At 36.5% G+C, this 13,326-nt stretch overlaps 2 protein-coding genes across 2 annotated transcripts in view; one reads left to right on the forward strand and one right to left on the reverse strand.

Annotated features, from left to right (window-relative positions):
* The window catches only part of ZNF804B (zinc finger protein 804B), a gene marked incomplete at its 3' end in the record, with an annotated part of 348,362 nt that overhangs the window by 20,396 nt on the left and 314,640 nt on the right, over positions 1 to 13,326 (forward strand). The gene's annotated exons all lie outside the window — the stretch shown is intronic.
* Positions 9,332 to 10,093, reverse strand: TEX47 (testis expressed 47; the record flags this gene model as incomplete). The annotated part of the gene is made up of 1 exon (XM_084897885.1): positions 9,332 to 10,093. The coding sequence occupies one exon, from the start codon at positions 10,091 to 10,093 to the stop codon at positions 9,332 to 9,334; it is 762 nt and encodes a 253-aa protein (XP_084754011.1).

Below are 13,326 nucleotides of genomic sequence, written 5' to 3' on the forward strand. Positions count from 1 at the left end.
AAAACCTAGGCTTATTTACCTCTTGATTATCTCTCAAATTGGTCTCCTTAGATCCATTTCCACAATCATTAATCTAGTTCAAACTATAACCATCTCCAGCCAGAAGATTTGTAACAACTTACTAAGGGTTCTGTCTGCGTTAACATGTCCCCTACCAATTCATTCTCAATCAGCAATGAAACCAATTTGATTATGCCCCGTTTAAAATCTTCAATGGCTTTCCATCAGACTTAATGAAAAATGCCCTGGTCTTCACTTTTCTTCTGACTTAATGGTCCTACCGAACTTGCATATATATATATATATATATATATATATATATATATATATATACTAAGTGGCCAGATTATTATGATCTCTGAATGCATAATAACCTGGCCACTCAGTGTACTTCTCTTGAGTACCTCATTTATTTGATAGCAAAGATACTATAAATCGTGCACCTGATCAGTTTTCCCCTTTGCACTAACTATAAAAAGCTCAGGGCAAATAGGTGGTTGATCTCCAGTAAAAGTCTAGAATACTTTTGATACCCATTTGTAGATAGGATATATAAACTAAGTGGCCAGATTATTGTGCATTCAGATAACAATGGTGGTTAAATCCCTGATTCTCTAAATGCATAATAATCTGGCCACTCAGTGTATATATCCTATCTAATAAAAGAGTAATATGCAGATTGACCATCACTCCAACACACAAGATGGCTGCCCCCATGTGGTCAAAGATCCTGTCCCCATGTGAACAAAAGATGGCCATCACAAGATGGCCAGCAAGAGAGGGCAATTAGGGGTGACCAGGCCAACAGAGGAGGGAAGTTGGGGGAAAACAAGCTGGCAGGGGAGCAGTTAGACATCAATAAGGTTGCAGGGGAGTGGTTAGGGGGTGATCAGGCTGTCAGACAGAAGCGGTTAGGGGCAATCAGGAAGGCAGGCAGGCGAGCAGTTGGGAGCCAGCAGTCCTGGATTGTTAGAGGGATGTCCAATTGCCAGTGTGATTGGGCCTAAACAGGCAGTTGGACATCCCTTGAGGGGTCCCAGATTGGAGAGGATACAGGCTAGGCTGAGGTTCATGCTCCCTGCATGAATTTCATGCACTTGTCCTTTAGTATGTGTATATATATATTTAACTAAGTTTTTATTGATTTCAGAGAGAGGAAGGGAGGGAAAAGGGGAGAGATAGAAACATCAATAATGAGAAAGAATCATTGATCAGCTACCTTCTGCACATCTCCTAATGGGGATGTAACCCAGGCATGTGCCCTGACCAGGCGTCAAACAGTGACCTCCTGGTTCATGGGTTGACACTGAACCACTGAGCCACACCAACCAGGCCAAACTTGCTCTTTAGAAGCCCTAATATAATAATAATAATAATAAATAATAATAATAATAATAATAATAATAATATATTTATATCTGGCTTTTCAATTTCCCATTCATCATTGCACTACAATAGATGCAACCAGGATTTTTTTTTTTTTTTTTAAGTAAAGTGTTGTCATTGCCCACAAGTCATGTCTGATAGGGTAGTTTAGTCATTCATTTAGACATTAGGCTTAAATTTTTTAATAAAAACATATTAATCCTATCCCCTGCCTGCCTCATGATAAGGCAGCATAGTCTATGATTTCAGACACATTTTTGGATAACAGTTAAGGACTTCCTGAACTTTTTTATGATGTTCATAAATTTGATGATGTAGATGAGCAGAGTTCCCCAAAGTAACCAATTAGTTATTCAAGGGCACCCAATGAGTTAGTGATAGAGCAAGTACAATACATAACAAAGGTCATTCATCTCATTTCAATGTTTCTGTCCATTTTTTCATTTTGATTTTGGCTGGAACACAGTATGTGCTGAGGAATTATCATGTTATAGGATAGAAAGTGAAGAATCAAATAATTAAAATATTACAAGGTATGTATAATAGTTTTTATCTACAATAAAATTAACCTGATTGCAGAGTAGTCTATCATTTTTCCTTTCAAAAAGCAAAGATAGTATCAACTGGAAAGAAAGAGAGGAGGAAGGAGAATTGAGTGAGAGAGATCCCTGAGGAGGTCATTACTCTAGAACGAATTTTGGTAAAATGTAAATATATTCAATACTAAGACATTTCTTTCTTTCTCCATAAATCAAGGCTTTATATCTAATGCACTATCTTTATATAGTGCATTTAAAAATAGTGGCTTTGTATTTTAAAAGCAGGTCAGAAATGTGAACTATATGATTAAAATAAAATCATGTTATAAAAACCAAAGTAAATATAGAAAATAGATAATTACTAGTCTTACCAAGCATATATCTCAAATTAACAGATAACTGTGGCTAATGAAACAAAGAATCAAAGAACATAAAGAAAGCATCTTTAAAATATGAAATAAAGGTTATATACCTTATTAGTAGTTTGCTCATATGTTCCAAAAGGAAAAAGTATTTTTAATCCAATGAATTGGAAATGAGTTCCTATACTTGGCTCAGTGAATAGCAATATATAAATACAAAAGTTCAGCTGAGTCACTTCCAGAAAATATTCTTGGTATCCTTTCAAATTAGGATGGAAGAAATTATTATGTGAGTAAAATGGAAGATTTCAGATAAGATGCAACCACTATATTTTGACTTACTATTTTAAAAAGCTTCATGGTCAATGCGCCAAACCTGAACATTTTAAAGTATTGGTATTTAACCACTATTTCAGTAAAAGTAACCCTATAGAGAAAATCTTACAGGTATTTTAAATAACTCTTTTAAAAAAAATAAAGCCCTAAAGTTATAAATAAATTTAAAAATCCCACAGCAATTGCTTGTAAATTGCTAGCAGGGAAATTAGTGTGACAATAAACAGCAGCAATATGACAGGGGAATTGCTTGAATGTGGTTGAGTGTCACACAAAGTGAAGGAAGAAAAGTGTTTCATGAGTTTATCAAGATTCACACAGGAAGTGTAATGTGATGGATAAGCAGAATTTTTCTAAGAGAAGTGAGGAAGGAAGTTAAAGACAAAAGCATGGAAATGTTGGGGAGCCATTAGAGAGGAAAGTGTGATAAAGAGAAGGGTGGCACAAGATGAGGCTAAGTAAGCAAGGATCAGAGGATCAAGACTTTACAGATTGAGATAGAATTTTGCTTTTTGTCATGGAGTTGAAATGAAAGCCACTGAAAAAGTCTGGTCAGAGAACTAACATTTACTGAGTGCTTACTGTATGCCAGGATCTTTACACCATTGTTTCATGCAAAGCTCATAGCCAAGAATGTAGACATTGTTATCACATCCATTTTGTAGATGAGGAAACCCCAGGGCAGGAAGGTGAAAAATAAACAACAAAAAACATTACAGCTCTAAAAAAGTTACAGAGCCAGGTTCCAGGGGAGCAATTGGGTATCAGAGGTGGCTTTCTTATACCTTATACTCTTTGATAGAAATAGTAGATGGACTAGAAAGAGAGAGAGGAGGAAGAGGAAACTGGAGTGAGTAGTAAGGTGGAGTAAGGTGGGCATGGAAACAAGGAAAGGCAGGAGAAGTACTTACCGTGGAAAATGGGTGGGCTTGGATCAACTGGCTGCCAGTGATCAAAAGAAAAGGAGGAAATGAAGACACTGCTCAGGTTTCTGACTTGGCAACTGTGTGGAGAATGGTCTGTTTTATAGCAACAGGGAGTGCAAGCGGGGGAACAGATGGAAGGAAAAATAGTGGCAGGAATAACACATTCTATCTGCACATTTGGAGATGGAGATCCATGTGAAATCCAGCGGGATGTCTCAAGAAGGCACTGCATGAGGACTGGAGTACAGGAGGATATGGTATAGTGGTGAGGAGAACACAGAATTAAGTCCAGACCTCTCCTCTCCGTTAACCAGGATCACAATTAATTATTTAAATTGGTGAAGTAGAAAGAGGAGACTACTGTTATTACTCTGCTTTTACTGTTGGCAAAACACGTAATGTCCTTGGGTCTCAGAATCTTTATCTGAAAAACAATGGGAGTAGAAGAGATATTTGAAAGGCACATTTGGGCGTGCTCTTTATATTTCTGTAAGGACTATGTATGGACTATTATATAAATCCCATCAGCAGGTAACCTGGGAATTTACGTAAATGACCACAAGGGGGAGAACCTAATTCCACAGGAAGTCATTTATTACAATGTAAAATAATTTAAAAGTACTTGCTATATGAAGTTGGTGAAAGGCTGTCATTTCTTATGGCAGTTGAGGGAATTTGACAACTAGAGACAGTTTTAAATGAATCGAAATGTGTTTTTTGTGTTGTTAAAGTGATAATAAAATTCTTAAATGTAAAAATATATTTGTATTAACCCATACTTCTATATGAAGGAATTTTGATGCCTCTTAAATTAAAACGAATACTGTAGAATTTTAAAATTTACCCTGGGAAGGTTTTTTTTTTATTCCAAATAACATTATTTCAGTTATCTTTAATAAAACCTACAATTTTTCTGAAGGTCCTTAGTTACTCTGAAATAAGCACACAGTCATTAATATGTCAGTCTAGTGTAAAGATATTCATATTCAAACAAAAGGATTAAAGTAGTGTTGGTCACACATTTAAATGTAACATGTTCATTAAATATGAGCTTACTAGAGGCTTGGTGCACAAAATTGGTGCACAGGTAGGGTTCCTAGGCCTGGCTGGCAATCAGGGCCTAACTGTGGGGTGACCAGTAGTATGATCAGGGGGCCCCTGCTGGCACCCATCTTGGCTGGCACCATCTGGGGCCTGTGGGCTGGGGCAGCTCCTGCATTGAGCATCTGCCTCCTGGTGGTCAGTGCATGCCATAGAGACTGGTTGTTCCACCATTCGGTCAATTTGCATATTAGGCTTTTATTATATGGGCTATATTATTGATTTCAGAGAGGAAAGGGGAGGGCGAGAGAGATAGAAGCATTAATGATGAGAGGGAATCATTGATTGGCTTCCTCCTGCATGCCCTCCACTGGGTGAAGGAGCCCACAACCATGTGTCCTGAGCAGAATCGAACCCTGACGTCCTGGTTCATAGGTTGACACTCAACCACTGAGCATCACCAGCTGGGCTGTCTCTGCTTTTATGTAAAATTTTATTGTAAAAAAACTACAACTTTCATTGGGTTGAGAATTACCTTGTGAGTTTTTCTAGGGTTTAGTGAGTCACATTTTTGGACAAGATAAAATTAAATAGTATTTATTTCTGCATTTTATCACATATTTTCAAACATGCACACTTAAATGAGCATTGTTCCCTTTAAAGGCATAATATTAGTGAGCTACATAGAAATCTCAATAATGCAACTGTTACTGACACATATTTGTTTACCCACAGAGGCTATATCACACTCTTTTAATATGTTCAGTGACAGCAGATCTTCCTTTGAGAGTGAGAGCAATATTTAAAAACAAACCTATCTATGAACAAAGATCGAATATTAAGTCACAAATCAAGTGGGGTGATCAAAAAGCTAGAGGTTACTAAAATATTTATTCTCCTTTTGATTTATATACCTCTTTATCCACCATAAAAGTCACAAAATGTTTTCAGCAATGATGCCTGGAATAAGTATAAACCCTCCTAAGGTGACTACCAGAAAGGGTAATTTTCATTTGAATAAACTCATTCTAGCATGCTCACTAAAATAAATAATAATGTGAGTAGCTTAATTTGTTTGCAGTCACTTTTTATTTTCTAGTTATTTTCACAGTTGACACTTCATGCATTTTTTAAGTGTGGAATAACAGTATATTAAATCAGTAATGTAATCGCTTAGTTATCTATAACTTCTTCGAAAATGACTCAGATTTTTATTTTTATTTTCCCCTTTGGGTCAATGAATTAATTTTCTATCAATATTTTTCACACCAGAATGTATTATAGACCAATAAAAGATCTATGCTCAGCAGTGTGGAGGATACAAATCTTGCTGATGCTTGTATACTCAGGGACTTACACAGTGCTTGGCCCCCAAGTAACTATTTACCAGCAGACATTTAGTAAATACTAGTTCACATATGAATGAATAAATGATATGAAATTAACCATATAATTGTTGTATATAATAGGAATCTTATATAATTAAATTGTGTGTATATTATTATTTCTGTTACTCATGTATACAACATTATTCTTGTTACATATACATTATTGGCCCAAACTTAGAGGCTTACATCATCAACAGTTACTAATATTGTTCCCAAATCTACAGGTTGGACAGGGCTCAGTGGCCAAAGCTTTTCTAGTTGACTACTTCATGCAGTGTCAGCTGGTCTGGTATGAAATCCAGGTGGACTGGAGGGCTGGAGTGTGGAATCCCCTGAAGATTCACTCATTCACATGTATAGAGGTGCGACTGGCTGTTGGCTGGGATCCCAGCTCAGGGATATCTTCTGGAAACTGTTGGGGTTGCTGACAGCATATTGTTTAGGTTCCAAGAGCTAGCATCCAAGTATTCTAGCAAAGTGGATGGCGGGTTTATGACCTAGTCCTGAAGGTCACATGAATCACTTCTGTTATTCTCTATTGCTTAAGGCAGTCGCAAAGATCAGTGTGAATTCCGGGGCAGGGGCTGTAGAAGCCACCTTGTGTTGGGAGGAATGTTAAGGTCACACTGGAAGAAGAGCATGTGGGGTGGGTTATACTGCAGTAGCCAGTTTCTGAAGATATAACCTGCCATATTTAATATACAATTTTATTTATAAACTGTATTTCTATTCAGTAAACATTTGTTGTTCATTTTCTCCCCCCTGTTTCTGCTCATCCTCTGTTCTCTCTCTCTTTTTTTTTTTTAATAAATATATTTTATTGATTTTTTACAGAGAGGAAGAGAGAGGAATAGAGAGTAAGAAACATCAATGAGAGAGAAACATTGATCAGCTGCCTCTTGCACACCCCCTACTGGGGATGTGCCCCAAACCAAGGTACATGCCCTTGATGCCTTTGACCGGAATCGAACCTGGGACCTTTCGGTTGGCAGGCTGACGCTCTATCCACTGAGCCAAACCGGTTTCTGCTCATCCTCTGTTCTCTTAAATAGGCTCCTCTGGTCTCCCAAACTTCTCCTCACATCCATTCAAAGCTTAGACCAAGGCTTACTTCTTCATTAACTGTTTGCCCTCTTCTCCCTCCCTCCTCCTTCCTTCCCTCCTTTCCTTTATTCTTTCTTCCCCCTCCCTCTCTCTCCCTCTTTTCCCCTCCTCTCCCTCCATCTACCTTGCTCTCTCTCACCTGAAAACAGTTACGCTTATCTCTACTCATTTTGTCACTAAATATTTACTACTAGAGGCAAAATTTGTGCACTTGGGAGGGGGTGTCCCTCAGCCCAGCCTGTGCCCTCTCACAGTCCAGGAGCCCTCGGGGGATTTCCAAGGGCGGGGGGGGGGGGGGGGGGGGGGGCGGGAATAGGGGGCAGGCTTAAGCCGGCAGTCAGGCATTCTTAGTTCTTAGTGCTGCTGTGAAGGCAGGAGAGGCTATCACCTCCGCCATTGTGCTCACCAGCCTTGAGCCCAGCTTCTGGCTGAGCAGTGCTCCCCCTGTGAGAGCACACTGACCACCAAGGGGAAGCTCCTGTGTTAAGTGGCTTCCCCCTAGTGGTCAGTGAGCATCATAGTGATGGGTTGTTCCACTTTTCTGTCGATTTGCATACTGGCCTTTTATTATATAGGATTAGTGGATGATTGTCTTTTAAAAAATGTATATATTCTTTCTTATCCAGAAGAATTTCTTCTCATCTAAAATATACTCTTTCCGAAACCAATTTGGCTCATTGGTAGAGCCTGCGGACTGAAAGGTCCCAGGTTCGATTCCTGTAAAGAGCATGTACCTTGGTTGTGGGCACATCCCCAATGTGGGATGTGCAGGAGGCAGCTGATAGATGTATCTAGCTTTCTATACCCCTCTCTTCCTCTCTGTGAAAAATCGATAAAATATATTAAAAAAAATAAAATAAATAAAATATACTCTTTGTCACTAAACATAAATGAATGTAATCTGAAGTTGAGTTAAAAGTGGAAAATGCCATGTTGTATGTCAACCTATATTATAAGATTTAAAAATAGAAATTGTCTTTCCTGAAATTTGATTCTGATATGAAACAAATGATGACAAATTATTTGCCAAATTGCATATGGCAAGTTTGAGGTGCATACTGAGATAGTGTGTGTTTTTTCTCCTGAAGAGACTGCAAATCAAATAAATTAAAAAATGAAACTAAAATAACTATATATTTCATTAAATCCATAGCTTTTCATGAGATATTAAAGTAATTTTGCATGAGTATTATTGAAATAGTAAATATATTAATTTAATTTAGTTTTTCAAATAAATTTCACCATTTTAAGTAATGCAAAAAATTTAATCTGGGGTTAAAGGAAGGGGGAGACAAACTTAAAATAGGTCATAGAGAAATTATGTATAATTAATTGCTTTATAGAAAGTAACTGAAAAAATAATCAATTTGTTTATTTTATGTGGAATCATTGAGAAATGCTCTTATGGAGTCATTGAGAAATCATGTCTTATGTGCACCTTCTGTCATATCCTAGCACCTGGTAAACATACCATGTGAAAAGTGCACAATAAAAGATTTTGCAGGAAAAATATAATGCCTTTTGGTCATTTAAAAAAGCTGATGTATTCTTTAGCTTTATAGTGGTCTCAATATTCTTGATTTTATAGTCCAGAATAGTTTGGAACTATTTTCAAAGTTTAGGATTTGTTTTCTGAATTCAGGAATCATATAGAGATTACTCCTTCATTTGTGCTCTTAAAGTCTTTCCTAGATATTTCACTATAATAGTGATCACATATCAGATTATATTGTGCTGTATCATATACTCTCTACTTATTTTTACACATATTTTCCTCAAAACCTTAGATTGCAAGCAACTCAAGGTAAATTTGCCCTAAATTTTGTACTTCTAGAACAAAATGGTTTTTCCTAAAATTTGATTCTGTGTGGTAGAAGCTGCTCATTGATTGTTTAGTGAATGAGAATGTGAATCAAGTATACACTTTTGCACAGTTTTCTTTAATAAAGTAAGTCATTCCATCACACTAATGTTAACATGTCAGAACTTATGAAACCACTCCACCTATTCACATAACATATTGAACTTAATATCAGAACAGATACATTTTCAACATACTCTGTAGAAATTTGTGTATTACCTTTGTGTATATTGTGGTGTTCTATTTCTTCTTTTAAAGAGATGAGTAACTTTAAACAGAAGTATGTCCTTTTTTATTGAAGTAGCACAAATACCTTAGGAGATTTGACCACATTTCTCACATCTGCTTTTAGTCTCCTTCAGCTTCTTTCATCACATCATCACTCCTTCTAGAAACGGGAAGGAGCAGGCCATACCACCTCAGTATCGAAAGTGATGTGAATAGGTCTATTATACATGTTTATGAAAATTTCTGGCTCCAAGAATTCTTCAGATTTGTATAAATACTTAATTATTTGTTCTGGGAGGAGTAATTCAGGTGCAGGTTGGTATAAGTTCTCGCTGGGTCCCTTTGCGCCTACTTTAAGAGTCTTAAAAAAGTAGAGTGCTAGTTTATGAGTTTGGGTGAGGAACTCTGTGATGATCTCTCTCAGGGACTGTGACTGTGTCACATCATCCAGATACATGACCGGCACTTTTATAACTATAACATGCCATTGCATGAAGATCCTGGTTGGGATGTTATGGGACACGACTACAATTTTCATTCCTTGGATAAAATATTCTCCTCTCTTCTTTTTATGGTTAATGTAATCTAAAAGAATGCTGTAAAGAGTACTGCTGGAGGACTCAAGGATATGCAGAATGAAAGTACGATATATGAGCAGTAATCCTGTTACTGCTTCGCTTACGTACTGTTTTGAAGTTGTCTGAAACAAATGTTCATAGTAATCAGTAACATCTTTTTTTTCTATGTTCTCTTTTGTCTTGGCCACTAGGAACATCCTATCAAGAAGGAATTTCTTTAGCTGGAGTTTTTGCTTTTCTTCCAGAACATGCAAGTAATTGTTTCGTAGAACTTGTGGGGGCATAATATGTTCCACTGGAAAATGTCTTTTGCTGCTCTTTTGGGTATGGCCTGAGAAGGACATGATGAGTCCTAATTATTTTTCTAGATGATTCTGATTTTTAGCTTATTTCAATATTTATATCATCAGGGTATATCTTCAGTGATGAACTCCTATTTTTATTCTGACAAAAAGAAAAATAGTTTACTCAGTTTGTCAAATACTACTGAATAGCAAAATCCCTTCCCAGTGTTATCAATTAAACAATGCTCTGGAAATGAAAGAGAATATTAAAACTAGACTTAAAGTGTAGAGATTTTTTTTTAAAAAAGTTTACAGTTACATAACTAACACTTGCATTCTAAGAAAAACTCTGCAATAAACTGGGAAGTAGAGAGAAGAGAGAAGTTGATCTAGAGAAGTTCACTCTATTTTGTTTGCATTATTATTTTCCTCTTCAATTTATAGTTCATTTTTTCTCAACCCCATCCTTGAATCATATACACACATATACAGAGATTGAGATAGAGATAGGAAAAAAATCATATATATATATATATATATACACACATATACATATACATATACATATACATATACATATACATATACATATACATATACATATGCACTATATATATACTAGAGGCCTGGTGTACAACATTCATGCACTGGGGTGGGGTGTGCCTCAACCTGACCTGCGCCCTTTCGCAGGTTTCCACCACTGACACTGTGCTTGCCAGCTGTCATGCTGACACTGAGGAACCACCATGGGGCAGCTCATGCCTTGAGCATCTGCCCCCTGGTGGTCAGTGTGTATCATGGTGACGGGTGGTTTCACCTTTCAGTTGATTTGCATATTATCCTTTTATTAGATAGATAGATAGATAGATAGATAGATAGATAGATGATAGATAGAATATCCCCACTGTTAGTCACTTCCAGTAGCATTGGCATCACATTAAACCATCTTTTCATTTATGCAATGGTGATTACAGATTGTCCTTGATTTGTCATTTTTATAAATATAATTTTTATGATGATTTACCAATTTATTTTGGTAAATAGTATTTGTTGTTTCATTTATGGAGCACAGACAGAGTAGACTGAGCATTTAAATATGTCTTACCTCAAGGTTGATGGCTCCTGACTGATCAGGGTGGTGTTTGCTAAATGTTGGGGTGACTGGCAATTTCTTTATAGTATTGGTCAAAAATATTTTTTCAACGCAGGGCCCCTCAGGCCCTAATTGTCTTATTTAATGCTATTCATTACAGTTAATCATAAAAGTTAATCATGTTGGTTGGGTAACAACAGCAAATCTTAGAGGTAACTAATTTTGATTTTGTTTTTCATTTTATCAACAAACCTCAGAAATAGCTCTTTTTCATTTTCTTTCTTTCTTTCTTTTTTGTTGTTGGGGGAGGGGTTCAAATTAAAAAAAAATTCCTTTAATTTTACTCTTACAAATATTTTCTTCATCCAGGTCAACTTAACATTTTCCTTTCTTCAAGTGTTTCTTCCTTTTACTTGTCTATGAAGTGCTACTTGTCCTCCTCCATCACTCTTCCAACTGCCAGTGTGCTGCGTGTGCTCTGTCCCGTGTTCTATTCTGATTTCCATAGTGACCCAGTGAATGTGAATGTCAGTTGGGTTAAAGGGGCAGAGAGCTCTGGCAACTTCCACTTCTCAATTTAGTGAGGGATCTCAACAGACACCTCAGTATTCCAGTAGAGGAAATGAGGTCTTCTTTTCCAGAATGGCTTCTTTTTAGGTGGATAGGTTGGTGAGTCAGATGGGAGTGGTGGGGGGCTGGATATGTTCCTAGACATATTTTTTTTTTTGGTCCACAATTTAGTGGAGAGAAAACTAAAATTATATGCCTTGAGTATAATTCAAACATACTCTCAATAATACCTTTCCTCTAAGGTAAAGAGATGCTTATGAATTAATTAAACACTATAAAAACACAAACCAGATTCCGTGTAATGGTGACTATTGTAGGTATATCCCAGAGATAATGCAGGTTTGGTTCTATACCACCACAATAAAGCGAAAATCACATGAAAGTGAGTCACATAATTATTTTGGTTTCCCCGTGCATATAAAAGTTATGTTTACACCATTTTGTGTTCTATTAATTGTGCAATAGAATATGTCTAAAAATATACTTACCTTTATTAAGCATAGGAAATTGCTAAAAATAGCTATCTCTCATCTGAACATTTAACTAGTTGTAATCTTTTAGCTGGTGTCTTACCTCAAGGTTGATGGCTCCTGACTGATCAGGGTGGTGTTTGCTAAATGCTGGGGTGACTGGCAATTTCTTAAAATAAGGCAATAATGAAGTTTGATTTATCAATTGACTCTTCCTTTCAGAAATTATTTCTCTCTCTAGCATGCAATGCTGTAGGCACTTTAACATAGCAGAACTTCTTTTAGTATTAGAATTAACCCTCTTGAACTCTGCTACTGCTTTATCAACTGGTTGTGTGTAATAATCTCAAATCCTTTGTTGTTACTTCAACAATCTTCTCAGCATCTTCACTTCATAGAATCAGGAGTAGATTTGATCTCAAGAAACCACTTTCTTTGCTCATCCATAAGAAACAACTTACCCATTCCAGTTTCATCATGAGAGTGCAGTAGTTCAGGCACATCTTCGGACTCCACCTCTAATTCTGATTCTTTTGCTCTTTCAAACACTTCTGCAGTCACTTCCTCCACCAAAGTCTTGGATCCCTCAAAATTATCTATGAAGACTGGAATCAGTATCTTTCAAACTACTGTTAGTGTTGATGCCTTGATCCCTTTTCATGAATCATAGGTATTCTTAATGGTACTTATAATATTGAATTCTTTCTAGAAGGTTTTCAACTCTAAGTTTTCCCAGATCCATCAGACAAATCACTATCCCTGGCAACTATACCCTTAGACAATATATTTCTTAAATAATAAGACTTGAAAATCTGAATTATTATGCCTTGATCCATGAACTGCAGAAAGGAGGTGTGTTAGCAGGCATGACAACAACATTAATCTCAATGTACATTTTCACCAGACCTCTTGGATGGCCAGGTACATTATCAATGAACATTATTATTTTGAAAGGAATCGTGTTTTTTTGTTTGTTTGTTTTGTTTTTATCAGTAGGTCTCAACAGTGAGCTGATATATATATATATATATATATATATATATATATATATTCAGACTATAAAGTAAATAGTATTTATTGTTTCATTTATGGAGCACAGGCAGAGTAGACTGAGCATTTAAATATATATATTTTATTGATTTTTTACAGAGAGGAAGGGA

This window comes from Pipistrellus hanaki, assembly GCF_964339955.1.
Source record: "Pipistrellus hanaki genome assembly, chromosome: 10".
NCBI classification, from domain to species: domain Eukaryota; kingdom Metazoa; phylum Chordata; class Mammalia; order Chiroptera; family Vespertilionidae; genus Pipistrellus; species Pipistrellus hanaki.